The sequence below is a fragment of the Cololabis saira genome, chromosome 3, assembly GCF_033807715.1.
Source record: "Cololabis saira isolate AMF1-May2022 chromosome 3, fColSai1.1, whole genome shotgun sequence".
NCBI classification, from domain to species: domain Eukaryota; kingdom Metazoa; phylum Chordata; class Actinopteri; order Beloniformes; family Belonidae; genus Cololabis; species Cololabis saira.
Genome location: NC_084589.1, coordinates 1,550,852 through 1,567,149, shown reverse-complemented (window position 1 = coordinate 1,567,149; position 16,298 = coordinate 1,550,852). Strand labels below are relative to the sequence as shown.

The window sequence follows — 16,298 nt, the reverse complement described above, 5'->3', positions numbered from 1 at the left end:
TCATTTAGGTGAAAATGGTGTAAAAATGTGTGTTGTTTCTAGTTTAAAGAGCTGCAGTGACCTCTATGTTGGTCAGAAAGATTCACATCTTAGCTGGAATGAATGCTTTAAAGGTCCCCTTTAAAATGATACCAAAGACAATATTGTGACACATTGACAGATTTCCTGTACATGAGTCTAAACCAGGATATGCAGCAGCATCTAAAATGTAATTTTCTGAACTTCATGAGCTAAATAACTCTGATCCAGCTGCCACTCAGGAAGGTTATCTTACCAAAATATCATCTACAGACATGGATATTTTCAAAAATCATAAGTAAGTTTGGTCACCTTGAGTGGTGCTGACAAGTGAAATGTTGGGCTCTGGCCCCTGGACTAAAACAGAAAGGTTTGGATGCAGATCTGTGGTGCTGAGTTGAGCATCAAGCTCAGCATTATCTCACCCAACTGATAGGTGTTCTCCACCTTCTTGCTGTCGTCATGGGGTTCTGGTTCATCTCTGCAACACACAGTACTGACAGACCTGAAAAACATTACTGGACTATAGAAGGCACGGGGACGACTACACACTGATTTACAAATCTGTAATAATCTCAAAAGAAGAGAGTAGAAATAGTTACACAGGCTGCACATGGAAGTTTCTCTGCAGCTCTCATCACATGGGATGCAGTTCATGAGATTGACTAACTAACAATGTACCATCAGAGTTGGTAGTAACGAGTTACATTTACTCTGTTACATTTACTTGAGTAAGTTTTGGAAAATGTTGTACTTTTAGCAGTAGTTTTGAATCACTATACTTTTTACTTTTACTTCAGTAGATTTGTGCAATTCAGTTTGCTACAATATTATAAGAATAAAGTCGTAATATTACGAGAATAAAGTTGTAACAGTACGAGAATAAAGTCGTAATATTACGAGAATAAAGTGGTAATTTATGAGAATAAAGTCGTAATAGAATAAAGTCGTAATATTACGAGAATAAAGTCGTAATATTACGAGAATAAAGTGGTAATTTATGAGAATAAAGTCGTAATAGAATAAAGTCGTAATATTACGAGAATAAAGTCGTAATATTACGAGAATAAAGTGGTAATTTATGAGAATAAAGTCGTAATATTACGAGAATAAAGTCGTAATATTACGAGAATAAAGTCGTAAAATTATGAGAATAAAGTCGTAATTTATGAGAATAAAGTCGTAATATTATGAGAATATAATTTATGAGAACTCTAACAGGAAGAGCTTCTTCTCCCTGTGTTAAAATGAGGAATATTGAGCATCTTGTGAAGTTATATTTATATATTTATAATATATTTATTATTACGACTTTATTCTTGTAATATTACGACTTTATTCTGGTAATATTATGACTTCATTTTCATATTATTATGACTTTATTCTCATTTTTTTTGTCTTAGTTTGGCCCTAATACTCCGTGATAGAAAATATTGTTTTTACTGGGAAAATATAAATACAAGGAAACTGTGCACATGAAAAAAAAAACATATCTAGATAACATGTCTTATATCCAGTAACAGTTCAGCTGATGTCTCAGTTGTCATTTGTATTACATTTCATGTGAGTACATTGTGCCATCATCTGATAGAGGGTGAGATGTCTCATCAAAAAGCTAGCCATAAATTAAAGTTTTTGTTTTGCATTGACAGAATTAATATTTTGAGGTTTAGTTTTCTTCTTAAACATGGAAACAGCCGGTGCAGCGTCTCTCCGTGAGAGCGTCCTCACAGGCCCAGAAGAAACTGAAAATTATTCCTATTTTTTCTGAGCATCTCAAGTGTTTTTTATTGTTTTGGTTTAACATTATCTGAGGTTTTAAGTCAAGAATGATTCAAACAAAATTAGTAAAAGCGGCCTCGTAGTGAAACTGTTACTGAACCTGTGATAATAATGTCCATGTGACCCCCTGACTCCAAATACATACATAGGCTACAGTTTAGAACAGACAAGAGAAAGAATATGCATATTTCTCCTCTTTATTGACAACTGAAAAGGAGTGACTGTGTGTGTGTATGTGTATGTATATATATATATATATAATTGCTCGGGGGTTCATGTTCTGGGTCTCTGGAAAGCGTCTAGAGACAACTTTTGTTGTATTAGACGCTCTACAAATAAAATTGAATTGAATATCTACAGCCCCAATCCATAATGCAAAACTAAATATTTTATTTGGTTTATGGCAGCAGATCAAATTAACGCCAAACTTGAAAGATATATTTAAAATTGATATAGACTACCTTGTTGCAGCTATCCTTGTCCAGTTTTTGATATTATGTTTTGCCTTTGTTTTAATTTGTCCTTCTTTTGTTGTTGCATTATCTTTTTTTCTGTTTTCCTTATCACCGTATTCATTATTAATTATTTTCATGGAATGCTTGACATCATTGTGGATGCCACAGTTTATAATAAGAAAATCATGAAAGATAAATAAAAACATTTGATCACAAAAAAAAGACATGAAAACTATTAACACTTGGTTTTATTTAAAGAAGAAAAAACACCTGTTCATGTGTTAAATGATCTAAAGTTCTGGTTAATAAACACACGCGCACACAGACAGACACACACGGACAGACAGACAGACACACACACACAGACAGACACACACACACACACTCTCTCTCTCTCTCTCTATCTGAGGCCGAGCTTCTTCTTCTCCTTCTGCTTCTTGCGGACCACGTCCATGTTGCGGTCCCTCCACATGCTCTTCCTCAGCTTGATGGGACGGCTGCCCACGTACTTCCCTGCACACACAGACACACGGACGTTAGCGGACAGACGGGCGTCAGAGCAGCAGACGTGAGAGCGGCGGGGGCGAGGACGGACCGTTCATCTCCCTCATGGCTCTCACGTAGTCGCTGGGGTCTTTGAAGCTGACGAAGCCGTAGCCTTTGGTCTTCCCTGTCCGTTTGTCCCGGACCACCTGAGGACGACAGACCCCGTTAGTTCAGCAGCACTCGGGTGCACCGGCCTCATCTTCACTCATTTACATCCTCATCACTGACAGGCAGAGCCGCCCAAGGCATGAGAGAACTAAGCGGCTGCTTGGGGCCCCCAAGAGTGAAAAAAATAAAATAAAATAAATAAAATAATCTTTTTATGTGTGAGTGATGATTCATACATTATCAAAGGTATGTTATGGTACAAAAACTACTAGACTACACTGTAGATGACACTCAGTATCACACTAAAGGCTGGATTATGGTTCTGCGTCAAACCAGCGCAGAGCCTTCGCCGTCACCGTGACACCACCGTGAACCCTTCAGACTTATCTGTCACACCATTCCCCCGCGGTGCAATACCCCCCCAGAGCGCTAGGGGGTGCGATCTTTTCCTGAACGGTTTATCTGACTTTTCCGGTCACAGTGAATCAAAGAGATAAGTTGGAGGGTTACGGTGGTGGTTGGAGTTACCAGCTACGGTATCAGACAGGCTACAGCAGCGAGTCCTCGAGGGCCGGTGTGCTGCAGGTTTTAGATGTTTCCCCGCTTCAGCACACCGTGATAAAAGTAGCTGTGTCACCAACAGAGTTGTCCAGACCTTGATGGCAAGCTAGTGACGACCATTAATTAGAATCAGGTGTGTTGAAGCAAGGAGACATCTAAAACCTGCAGGACAGCGGCCCTCGAGGACCGACCTTGGACACCCCTGGGCTACAGGAAGCAGCGTTGACAGACTCAAACCCACCTTAGCCTTGAGGAAGGACGGGTATCTGCTGAAGGCTCGGGCCAGGATGTCGTCGTTCACCTCGTTACCCAGGTCTCCACAGAAGATACGGAAATCATCTGAAACCAACAGAGAGAGCAGGATTGTGACAACGGAGACCAGCACGACCGCGGGCTCTCACTGGTTTATCTGAGGGAGAATAGACACTTCATGCTTCTTCAGTCCAGACTGACTGGTGACGGGCTTTGGAGCTCCTGAAGTGCTGGAGTCACCAGTGCACCTTTAAAGCACCTTTAACAAAAACATTGACCAAAGTGCTGAACAGAAACCTGCTATCAGACAGTTTTGAGGTGATTTGAGTGTCAGGCCTAAGAAATCTTGGTGTTGTAATGACAAAGACTTGTCATTACAACACCACTCCAAGCAGCTGACAAGGAACTGTTTTTACCAATTAAAGAATATCTCCAAACTAACAACAGCTGTTTCACAAAATTATCTTGAGCTAATTATTCCTGCTTTTTTGTCTTCTCGTTTGGACGACTGCAACAGTTTGTTTTCTTGCTTAAACAAGAAAGAACTATCTCGTCTTCAGCAAGTCCAAAACTGGTTCTAGTAGAAAGGCTCACATCATTTTTATCGTATTTCTACTTTTTTTGTAGTTTTATTTGTGTTATTATTGATGTTGTTTTATTCTTTGTGAAGCACCTTGTGACATTCCGTTGTCTGTGAAAGGTGCAATATAAATACATTTTACTTACTTACTACATGGATTCAGAGAAAAATATTACAAACATAAAAGTATTGAACAAAAATAAAAATAAAACCAATATCTAAAAATGAGGTAAAAAGCCAAAGTGAAAAAGTCTGTTTTAAGGGAGGATTAACAAGAATAAAAAAAAATTAAAAATAAATAAAATAAAAAATCAACGCGTAAACGGGAACCAATGAAGTGATGCTAACATGGGAGTGCTGATGGCACTGAGTCTGGTTTAACTGTGGTTCTGTACTGGTTCTTACCAGATTCCCAGTCCAGTAGACTGGCATCCTCCCAGGTGGTCCCTGCTGCTGTGCGGATGCACTTCTTCACCTTGTCCGATTTGGCCTTCTTTTTTTCTTCTGTTACACTTTCCACAGGCTAGACACACACACACGTATCGGTAAGTACACAAATCAAAATACTCGTGCTCGGTGTGGAAAAAATGGTATCGGGGCATCCCTAATTTTTATATTTTGGTATATCCAGCAATCCACCTTCTTGTCCATTGTCTGAACTCTTCTGCCAGAGTTTGTACATGACATTACCTCAGCATGGTGGAGCTCAGGCTCCGGCATGCTTGGACCAATCACGGCGTTGCTGTCCTCACTCTCCTTCTTGTCCAGCAGCCCGGCTGCTGCTACTGCAGCCTGCTGCTCTGCAACCCGCGCTGCCAGCTCTTCCTGGAACACACATCACAAGAATGAGGCTCAAACAGAGTCACACTCAAGGACTCTCCCAGTATGCAATGACCCCAATAGTTATTTAATTCGGAATAATGAATTCCGAATTAAAAAACATCATGTAACCGTGGCCAGTGTCCATAGAGTTTGTGTGGTTATTCTATATGTGGTCCTGTGATGGACTGGTGACTAGTGATGCACCGAAATGAAAATTTGTGGCCGAAACCGAAACCGAAAATAATAATAAACACTTGGCCGAATACCGAACAATACCGAACATGGTTCTTCGCAGTTTTTCATTTATTTTGCCAATTTTTTCACCATTGTATAAATCAAATAAATTTGATTTAGGCATGCTTTTAAAAGAAAAATATCTTTTACAAAATTACAAGGTAGAAAACATTTGTTGAACATAAAAAACTGAAATTTTTTTAATTTCCCAGCATTTCTTAAATATTCCAGCAGACATTATACCAGCAAAGAACAATAACTTAAAATAAATAAATTAGCAAAATACATTTTTTGGCCATCTTTGAGCTTACGTTAGGCTTAACTGACTGAACATTGTAACATAGGCCTTAAAACAATAAAAATGCATTAAAGCGCTCAGGGTTTTTTATCATTTCAAATGATAAATCAAACTTGTAGCTGAAAGACTTTGCAGATGTGCCCCCTCTAGATATTTGAGCAGATCATTGCAAACAGCCATTCTTGTATTATTCTTTGCCACTCTAAAATACTTCCACACTGTGACATGTTTGCACCGCACGTCCGCACCACTTCACTCCACGCTCTTCGCTGTTTGATTTCGTCATCTAAACGCACCTGTAATAGATTGATTTATGTTGTTTTGGTTCCACCTGCTGGTGAATGTTGGTAAAATTCTTATGTGGTTAGTTTTTTGTTGGCCAACACTTTCTGTGGTGCGCAACCATTACGGGAGTGTTATGTGGTTAGTTTTTGGTTGGCCAACGATTTATGTGGTGCGCAACAGTTACGGAGCGGCCAGTCTATTTATATTACAACGCCGTTATTAATTGTTCGGTTTTTTTCCCACTTATTCCGCCGAACACCGAAAGTGTTTTGCCATTTTCGGCCGAACAATTTCGGTTACCGAACAATCGGTGCATCACTACTGGTGACCAGTCCAGGTTTACTCCTGCCTTCCACTTGTTCCAGGCAGACCCCTTTGTTCCTAAATAGGTGTGTAAAGAAAATGGCTGAATGGATGTTCATGTACTGACCCATCCAAAGTGGTTCCTATAAAACAAAGTTCCTAAATAAAGCCAATAGCTGGTAATGTGCCAGTACCCCCCACCACTCAGAAAAATTGAAGCAATCACAAGAAACCCTTCTAACTTTTAAAATGTACCTGGACATTAGCAGAATGTGGCCAGCGTAAATACACGTCACTGCTAAAAGTGTAAATACCATTCTGGCTTGTCTCTGAGCACGAATGTCTGCCTTTTTGTGTCCAATGGTGGCAGGAGGAGCAGAGTAAACCGTTGGAGCTGCCTGGATGATGGATGGTGTTGGTTTGAACGAGGGCTGGGGTCCAGGTCTCGGGGCCGGGCCCGACACCATGGAAACCATATCACCAACCTGAGCACAAAAATACAGAAGCAGATGCAAGGTGGGTCAGAAGTTGATTCATATATCCATCAATTGCAGAACAGAAACAACAGAAGCAACGATTACTGCTGTCTGTCCCTTCAGTAAAGCAACATTTCAGAATGTGAGTGGTTTCCTGGGTAGTTTGAGGCCTGACCTGAGGAGCAGCCATGTGTGGGTGGGGCTGGGACGGACCCTGAGGGATCTGAGCCTGCATGGGGGGAGGGACCATCATGGGGGGAGGAGGGGGAGGCCGCGGCATTGGAGGAGCCATCGGAGGACCACGCATCATGTGCATCCGCTGGCCAGCTGAAAACACACATTATTTAATTTAAGTTAAATTTCTGGAAAAGAAAAAAGTCAAGTCATTTTGACTATACAGTTTGTGGCAAAATATTTGTACTTGAAGATGCATAATGCAAACCTGACATTTACTTTTAGTTCAGTTTGTGGAAAATGGTTGGCCTGGCTTTCTCTTTAAAACTTAAACAGTTATAAAGCATTACAAACTGGAACAATAGGGCAAACCACCCTTTCACAATTTGATCTAGCCCAGGGGTCGGCAACCCTTTAGCGCCGCCCTAGTGGCTTTCTGGAGCTTTTTCAAAAATGTTTAACCTTTTTTTCCCTTTTCTTCTTCTTTTCTCTTTTTTTCCCAATTTTTTCCTTCTTTTTTTCTTCCTTTTTCCTATCGACTTTTTTCTCGTCATTTTGACACTTTCTTATTTTTTTTTTTATATCTTTCCTCTTTTTTTTCCCTTTTCTTTTTTGACTTTTTTCTCGACATTTCGACACTTCTTTTTTCCTGTTTTTTTTCTTCCTTTTTCCTTTCGACTTTTTTCTCGACATTTTGACTTTTTTCTCCATGAACTATTTACTTTAAGTTCAGTTTGTGGAAAATGGTTGGCCTGGCTTTCTCTTTAAAACTTAAACAGTTATAAAGCATTACAAATTGGAACAATAGGGCAATCGTACAGTATTGTTTTGTATTTTGTGTCTTTCAAATAAAAGACCATTTTTTCCAGTCATATGTTCCTCATTCAAGGTTGTTAAAAAAATACTGCTATAATATCGTATCGTTATCGTGACCTCAATATGGTGTATCGTACCGTATGGTGAGATTAGTGTATCGTTACACCCCTACAAAATAACCTCTCATGGTTCTGACCTTGTGTTTGAGGATGGGCAGTTAAAACTATGACTCAATCTTCCTGTGTCCATACTGGACATCAGAGTGGGATTCAGAACCAGACAGAAGTGTAATGTTCCCCTGAGAAGGTGTTTAGGGTGCGTCCCAATACTCCCCCTCGCCCTCCTTTTCTTCCCTAACCCTAAATTTTGCGCGTTCCCGTGAAGGTAGTGGTGTCCCAATTCCTCTTTTCACCTAGGGGGAGGGGGCATAACGAGGGCTAGGGGCTGAGAATAGCCCCTTCAAATCGAGGGATTTCAGATGCTGACTTGGCGAGCGAGGGGGTATGAAAAAAAGAGGCTCTGCGTCGATTTGACTCGCCGACCGAAGGCAAACAGGCAGACTGGTCTCAGAGAAATAGAGAGAAATAATCCTGTGACTCGTCAGATTTGTTTTTGGATGTTTCTGATATAATAGTTTTCAGAAACCACAAAGTAATCCAGCTGTTATCTGGGTAATTTACACACTTTCAGATAAAGTTGCGGAAGATCACGCCAGAATAAAGGGATTTATGGTTCCGCGTTACACCAACGCAGAGCCTACGGCGGAGGTTACGCAACCTACGCCGTAGGCTCTGCGTCGATTTAACGCGGACCCAAGCTCCGGACCCGGCAGACAGAAATCTCTAAATTTCGGAGCAAATTTCTTAACAGGCGTAGCTACAACTGTTAGATTTCATCTATTAAACCAACATATTCCTAAATGATTTATTTCAGCCGGCGTGATTCTCAACAGAGCTGCGTCCCAGAGAGAGTTTCTCTCCCGGGGCTGACGCAGCAGCCTGACCCGGCGGAAACGTCTCTTCTCGGGCTGTGAGCTGAGGCTGCTCCCCGGGGCCGGCGGCTCTTCTCATCTCCGAAAACATCGGGTCAAATTTCTTAACAGGCGTTATTTGGATAAACTGAGCCCCGGTTGGGGATCTTAAGGTTACCATTATACCTGAAAAAATATTAAAACTTAATAAAGTGCCATATTACCAGCGCTACAGCTGAAATTAAAACAGCTTTTGGCTCTCAGCTTCCTGATCAGGGAAGGGATGAAAACGAGGGGTAGGGGGAGAATTGGGACAGGCACCTGGGCCAAGTGCCCTAGATCTCAAGTGCCCTAAAATCTCCCCCTTCTTTTTTAGGGCTTAGGGAAGAAAAGAAGTGCGAGTGGAGAAAAGAAGGGCGAGTGAAGGAGAATTGGGATTGGGCCTTAGTAACAGCCCAGTAAAGCAGCAGTGATCCTACCAGGTCTCTGCAGGATGTGGGGGACGAAGGCTGGTCTCATGACGGGGGGCGGAGGAGGACGGACTGGTGGAACTGGGAACACAAGGAAGAAAACTGGTGAAGAACGGAACAGGAACACAGAGCCTGGTCTGTCTCGGCCTCATGACTCAAGAAAAAACACTTTAACACTTTGAGGTGCATTCTAAAAACTGGATGGATGGATGGATGGATGGATGGATGGATGGATGGATGGATGGATGGATGGATGGATGGATGGATGGATGGATGGATGGATGGATGGATGGATGGATTCAAGTCTTGCATATTTTAATTTAGTAAGTAAATACAAACTAATATTTATACAAATAATCCTTTATTTAAAAAAAACAAACTTCATTTCTCACAAGGAAAACCAGCCCAGAACGACTCAGAACCAAACAGTGGACGGTTCTGAAGCGTCCTGATCTACATCCTGTTGAACGTCTGTGGAAACATCTGGAACCTGCATTTTAATGTATTTAATGGAAAGATACCATCATCTTTCCTAGGCCTGTGTTGAAAAGATCGATTTTCTGATTCTAAATTTGACCGTATAGAAACGTAATTCTTGCCATTGTAAGAATGAGATGTACCTGCTGTACTTTACTGCCCTTACTTTTTAACAACTTGTGCTTTCTATTATTTTACCTCTTTTCTTATCATTTTAATACATTTTATTTGTTATTTACTGTTTAATTGTTTCTTGCTGCTTTTAATGTTGATGTAAAGCACTTTGAATTACCTTGTGTTGAATTGTGCTGTACAAATAAACTTGCCTTGAAGAGGATTTTCTGATTCTAAATCGATTCTCATATTAATTCCTAAAAATCCATTTGTATGTATAAAGATCGATTTTTTTGATTTTTTCATCATTACATTACAACGTTTGGTATTTTTTTTTGTTTGTGCCCAAAAAAGGAATGTTTTATTGAACACAAGCATAACTAGTGCCTTTTTTTGTTTAAAGGTATGAAAACATTAAAGTTTTCAGTTACCGTATAATTTCATAAATTGTCTATATTTCTTTGCTTTATATACTGTCTTGGGGTTACATTTGCATAAAATGCTAAAAACCAAATTCTCATAAATGGGAAAAAATAAAACTGATTTCATCCGTCTCTGTTTCCTCCCTGGATCTGTTTGGTAATTCTGCCTCACAAGATGTTTCCTAAATGTTTCCTATCAGCATTCTGGGAGCTGATTGGTCCTTACAGCATCATTAGCTGCAATACTTGCTGTTAAATCTCAATATGATACTAGTATTAATATGTTGCAAAACTACAGTCATATCAATCATGCAACAGCTCAAAAAACAGTTTTAATAACACTAACCTAAACCAATATCGTAATCGAATCGGAACAAATCAAAACGTGATAATCGAAATTGAATCGATTTTTGACATTTGAATGGATCCCCAGCCCTAATCTTTCGACATTATGATCATACTACACTTTGACTTGCGAGGAGCAGTGTTTAAGGAGACGTAAACAGCACAGGAGGGAGTTTGTTACCTGGACCCATGAATGCCGGAGGAGGACCAAAACTGGCTGCTCGAGCGTCCAACGTCTGCTGGACCTGAGCACATAGAAGGAAAGGAAGGAAACTGAGAACACGGACAACCAAAGCTGGAAAATGCATGTTCTGCACGTCTGCGCTAGGGCTGAACGATTAATTGCATTTGCGATAATATCGCGATGTGATAAAACGAGATTTTCTAACCGCAAAGGCTGCGATCTGGTCACGTGATCTGGTCACGTGATCTGGTCACGTGATCTGGTCACGTTGCCGGCAGGGAAAAAAAGTCAACAGTGCCGCGTGTCCGCGTGTAACCTATCTACCATGGCGTCAGTGTTAGGGCTCGGCCAGGCAGGGCTTTATAAATATATGGGCTTTCTAAATATATGGGCTTTATAAATGTATTAAATATATGAACGCGGAGTCGGCGTGGCGAGGAGCTGCGCGCGGCGAGGCGCCGAGCACGAGCCGGGCGGATAGTCGCGCTGTGAAGCCTGAATTATGGTTCCGCGTTAAATCGACACAGAGCTTACGCCGTAGGTTACGCGGCGACGCGCGCCGTACGATGCGCGTACCGCGTACCTTACGGCGTAGGCTCTGCGTTGGTGTAACGCGGAACCATAAATCAGGCTTAAACCACCTGCAGCCCGTCAGCTCATCAGGAGAAGTTAAACAGCGGCTGCGAGTTGTTCATTGCTGGTTCGTTTTGTTAACTCTGTGAGCTTTATTGGTTTGTTTGTTAGTTTGCTGGTGGTTTTTTTTCTCTCTGTGATTTTTGAGTTATTTATGAAGAAGTTCTGAGTTCCCTGTGAGCAGTACTCGAGTTGAGGGGGGATGAAATAAAAACGGTCCAAATCATCCCCCCCTGAAATAAAAACAGTCCAAATCATCCCCCCTGTAAAACTGCCACCCCCCCCCTTTCCATCCCTTATGTCATTTCATCAATGAATGTGGTTTTACTGCTATTTCAACATTTAGAGTCATCACCAGAAAAATAACTCCAGAAAAATAACTTATTTGACAATTTTCACCTGTTTCAAGTAAATTTTCACTTGAAATAAGTAGAAAAATCTACCAGTGGGACAAGATTTATCTTCTCATTACAAGCAAAAAAAATCATGTTCCACTGGCAGATTTTTTTTACTTATTTCAAGTGAAAATCTACTTGAAACAGGTGAAAATTTTTGTTTTTTCCAGTGATGAGTCTTGTTTTAAGTGTAATTAGATTTTTTTTACTAAAATGAGACATTTTAACTAGAAATAAGACAAATATTCTTGTTAAGATTGTGAGTTTTTGCAGTTATCCATTTTACTTATCCTGTGAAGGACAGAGTCATATTGATAAGTTCAGAAAAGTGTTTTTTATTGTTGTGTTTTGATGTATTTGATGTAAGCCCAGTGGATATTTAAAGCTTACAGAAGGCTGCATTTAACTGCTGCTATGTCATTCCTGCAGTATTTCTGCAGGTGTTTTGGTCACTGCTATTATTTGTAATATATTATATTATTTGGAATCAGCACAAATTATCTGTCCCCATATGATCAAATCCACCATCCCCCCTGATTTATTTTTTTTTATAACTTGAGTACTGCCTGCGAGGAAGGTTTTTTGTTCCCTATGGGAGTTTTTCTCTGTTTTTCTATTAAACTACGCCTCGTTTTGTCTAAAGTTTAACCCGGTTTGGTGTCGTGCGATTGGGTTCAGAGAGAACGACCCATGTGTAGACGTGTTTAAGAGGTAAAGGCACAGATTTGTTTTCTTTATTGTTGTAATCTGTGCTTTAAATACATCTAGCATTGTTTATTATAAAACAGACTGATTTATTGCTTGTGTAGTTGAAAAATACATGAGAACAGGACCTTGAAAAAAATAATCGCATATTAAATCGCAATCGCAATATTGAGGAAAAAAATTGCAATTAGATTATTTTCAAAAATCGTTCAGCCCTAGTCTGCGATCTACCTACCTGTCTGTAGGTGTTGGTTCCGATGATTGCTCGGATCGGGATTGCCAAAGCTACGGGGGCCGGGTCCATGATGGGAGGACTTCCCGATACCGTTATTGGGCCGCCAAGAACCTCCTGCTCAAAACTAAAGAAACAAACATTTCAGAACAGAAACAAACCCTCTGTGTGTGAACATGAGGCCTCATGCTCCCTGAACCACCCAGCCCCATAGTGGGAGGTAAAAATGAGCTTGTCATCACTGATATGGGTTGTACTTACAGAGCCATCTCAGCCTCCATCTCCTTGAGACGCTCGTCTCCTGACTTCACCGCCATGCTGCAAGAAAAACAGTCATCAAAACCACAAAACACCTCAACAGTTTTCAGAGCAGCAGAGCTGAAGCCCATGGAGCCTGAACCAAAGCGTAATAGCTGTGACCAGACGGTAATAAACAACATGAAGACGCTGGAGCAGCGTTTCCCCGGCCCTGGTCCTCCAGTACGACTGTCCCGCAGGTTTGACATGTTTCCCTGCCTCAACGCACCAGATTTTAATAACGGTCGTCATCAGCAGGTCATCAAGGTCTGTGGAAGGCTGTTAATGAGACCGCCATGTCTATCAGGGGGAGTTAGGGCCAGTCCCAATCCCCCCTAGTCCTACTTTTCAGTCCTACCCCTAAATTGTGTGCGTTCCCGTGATGGTAGTGGTGTCCCAATTCCTCTTTGCATGTAGGGCTAGTGGACATAACGAGGGCTAGTGTGTATCAATCTAGCCCTTCACAGTGAGGGATTTCAGATACTGACTCACCGACCGAGGGCTAGAGAAAATTTCCCAGAATGCTTTACGCCATCATTTACAGACTGAATCAAACAAAAAAACATGGCGGACATTTCTCATTTTTAGTGAATAATATCAATATTTTGAGTTAGTTTCTGCATAAAAATGCGTTTTGATTACATTTCAAGCGAGAAATATATATTTTACTTTCATAATATTCACTCAGTGAATGTACATAATCTCTCGCTTGCTCGTTGTTGCGTTTTATCTTCAGATGTCGCCAGAAAAAAGGCTGATTTATGGTTCCGCATTACACCAACGCAGAGTCTACGGCGTAGGTTACGCGGCGACGCACACCGTACGCCGTACCCTACGCCCTAGACTCTGCGTCGATTTAATGCGGAACCATAAATCAGCTCTTCTCATCTCCGAAAACATCGGAGCAAATTTCTTAACAGGCGTTATTTGGATAAACTGGGCCCAGGTTGGGGATCTTAACGGTTACTTTTACGCCTGAAAAAATATTAAAACTTAATAAAGTGGCATATTAACAGCGCTACAGCTGAAATTAAAACAGCTTTTATCTCTGGGCTTCCTGATATGGTGTGACATTTGTGCAAACGTAACTACGCAGTCGCTTACGTACCCGAACGTAAACCACGCAGTGACGGAGCAAGTGGTGTCCCAATCCCTAGGGAACATTACAAGGACCTAGTGGTAGTGGGTGAGGGCTAGAGGTATTGAGAACATTGGGATTGGCCCTCAGTCTTTCTGACACTCAGTGGTGTAACCCGCTGTGAAGTTATATCTGTGACGTCATGCTCATTCCCTCTAAACATGAGGACCAGGGGAAACTCTGCATCAGAGCCGACAACATTTGGAGAAAGACATTGTAGTATCTACCACAAACTGATTTACCATCTATGACCATTGTAATATCCGATTTACCATCTACGATTTAAGTCCTATGTGGTTCTTCTAGTTCTGAGTGGTTCTGGTTCTGACTGGATCACTGCAAAAACTCAAAATCTTAACAAGAATATTTGTCTTATTTCTAGTTAAAATGTCTCATTTTTAGTCAAAAACTCTAATTACACTTAAAACAAGAGTCATCACCAGAAAAACAACTTGAGATTTGACAATTTTCACGTGTTTCAAGTAAATTTTCACTTAAAGTAGAAAAAAATCTGCCAATGAAACACATTTTTTTTGCTTGTAATGACAAGATAAATCTTCACTCTACTTACTTTTTCTACTTATTTCAAGTGAAAATCTACTTGAAACAGGTGAAAATTGTCAAATAAGTTATTTTTCTGGTAATGACTCTTGTTTTAAGTGTAATGAGATTATTTGACTAAAAATGAGACATTTTAACTAGAAATAAGACAAATATTCTTGTTAAGATTTGGAGTTTTTGCAGTGTTCTAGTCCTGACTGGTTCTGGTGTTTAGTGCCATCACGTTTGTCGCCGATACAGTTCCATGTGTTGTTATTTAGTTTGTTTTTTTAACCATCTGTTGCTGTATTAGTGAGTTATTAGTTATTATTATTAGTGTATTAGTATATCAGTGCTGGAGAGTGATATTAGTACATCAGTGATAGTGATATTAGTGTATTAGTGCTGGAGCAGCACCAGTAATCGTACATAAACCTCAGGAACCAGCTTGGCTGTGTCTCTCTCAGCGTGTGTTTCTCTCTGTGTTTCTCGGTTCCAGCTGCAGCTGCAGCTCCAGCTGGATTCTCCACCTGAACCTCTCATGTTCATGCACCGGAGCACCGACACAAGCAGCTTTAACACGCACCACCAAGCACAAACTCGGGGAAATAAACTTACTTGTTCGCCGATCTTGTATCAGTGCGTCGCCGCGGTCTTCTTCTTCTTCTTCTTCTTCTTCTGCTGCTGCTGCTGGGAACGGGAAGTTGCGTTGCCGCAGCAGCAGCAGCAGCAATAGCAGCAGCAGCGCCGCCTGCTGGTCCGGGGGGGAACTGCTCCTGCTCCTGTCTTTCAGACAAAAAAAAAAATTACGAGAATGGAAATTACGAGAATAAAGTCATAATAATATGAGAATAAAGTCGTAAAATTACGAGAATAAAGTCATAATGTTGCGTGAATAAAGTCGTAATTTATGAGAACTCTAACAGGAAGAGCACATCTTTTGTGGAAGAGGAGATGTCTGGTATAGTATAGGCTAGTATAGTATAGTATAGTATAGTATAGTATAGTATAGTATAGTATAGTCAGTACTCGAGTTGAAGGGGGATGAGGGAGGATGGCATCCCCCCTGAAATGAAAACGGTCCAAATCATCCCCCCCTGAAATAAAAACGGTCCAAATCATCCCCCCTGTAAAACTGCCACCCCCCCCCTTTCCATCCCTTATGTCATTTCATCAATGAATGTGGTTTTACTGCTATTTCAACATTTAGAGTCATCACCAGAAAAATAACTCCAGAAAAATAACTTATTTGACAATTTTCACCTGTTTCAAGTACATTTTCACTTGAAATAAGTAGAAAAATCTGCCAGTGGGACAAGATTTATCTTCTTATTACAAGCAAAAAAATCTTGTTCCACTGGCAGATTTTTCTACTTATTTCAAGTGAAAATCTACTTGAAACAGGTGAAAATTTTTGTTTTTTCCAGTGATGAGTCTTGTTTTAAGTGTAATGAGATTTTTTTTACTAAAATGAGACATTTTAACTAGAAATAAGACAAATATTCTTGTTAAGATTTAGAGTTTTTGCAGTGATCCATGTTACTTATCCTGTGAAGGACAGAGTCATATTGATAAGTTCAGAAAAGTGTTTTTTATTGTTGTGTTTTGATGTATTTGATGTAAGCCCAGTGGATATTTAAAGCTTACAGAAGGCTGCATTTAACTG

The 16,298-nt window shown here is 40.5% G+C and overlaps 2 protein-coding genes across 2 annotated transcripts in view; one reads left to right on the top strand and one right to left on the bottom strand.

The window, feature by feature from the left end:
- Nucleotides 1-2,491: 2,491 nt before the first annotated feature.
- On the bottom strand, nt 2,492-15,325 carry LOC133424540 (RNA-binding protein 42-like). Its single transcript, XM_061715216.1, has 12 exons — nt 15,251-15,325; nt 12,919-12,975; nt 12,661-12,784; nt 10,690-10,753; nt 9,160-9,231; nt 6,896-7,047; nt 6,559-6,729; nt 4,993-5,127; nt 4,708-4,825; nt 3,712-3,809; nt 2,851-2,947; nt 2,492-2,768 (listed from the first exon to the last, which is right to left on the bottom strand). Exons 2-12 carry the CDS (start codon nt 12,972-12,974, stop codon nt 2,656-2,658), a joined length of 1,200 nt encoding a protein of 399 aa, XP_061571200.1. The 5' UTR covers nt 12,975; nt 15,251-15,325; the 3' UTR covers nt 2,492-2,655.
- Nucleotides 13,049-16,298, top strand: part of LOC133424527 (phosphatidylinositol-3-phosphatase SAC1-B) — a 38,920-nt gene continuing 35,670 nt past the window's right edge. Inside the window, exon 1 of the mRNA XM_061715204.1 lies at nt 13,049-13,154. The gene's annotated coding sequence lies outside the window, so the exon portion shown is untranslated. The remainder of the gene's footprint in view (nt 13,155-16,298) is intronic.

Coding starts and splice junctions, on each gene's coding strand:
- LOC133424540 (XM_061715216.1), bottom strand. CDS start 12,974: ATGGCGGTGAAGTCAGGAGACGAGCGTCTCAAGGAGATGGAGGCTGAG. Junction 10,754..12,660: donor GAACCAACACCTACAGACAG/GTAGGTAGATCG, acceptor CTATGTGCTCAG/GTCCAGCAGACGTTGGACGC. Junction 7,048..9,159: donor CCACATCCTGCAGAGACCTG/GTAGGATCACTG, acceptor GTGTGTTTTCAG/CTGGCCAGCGGATGCACATG.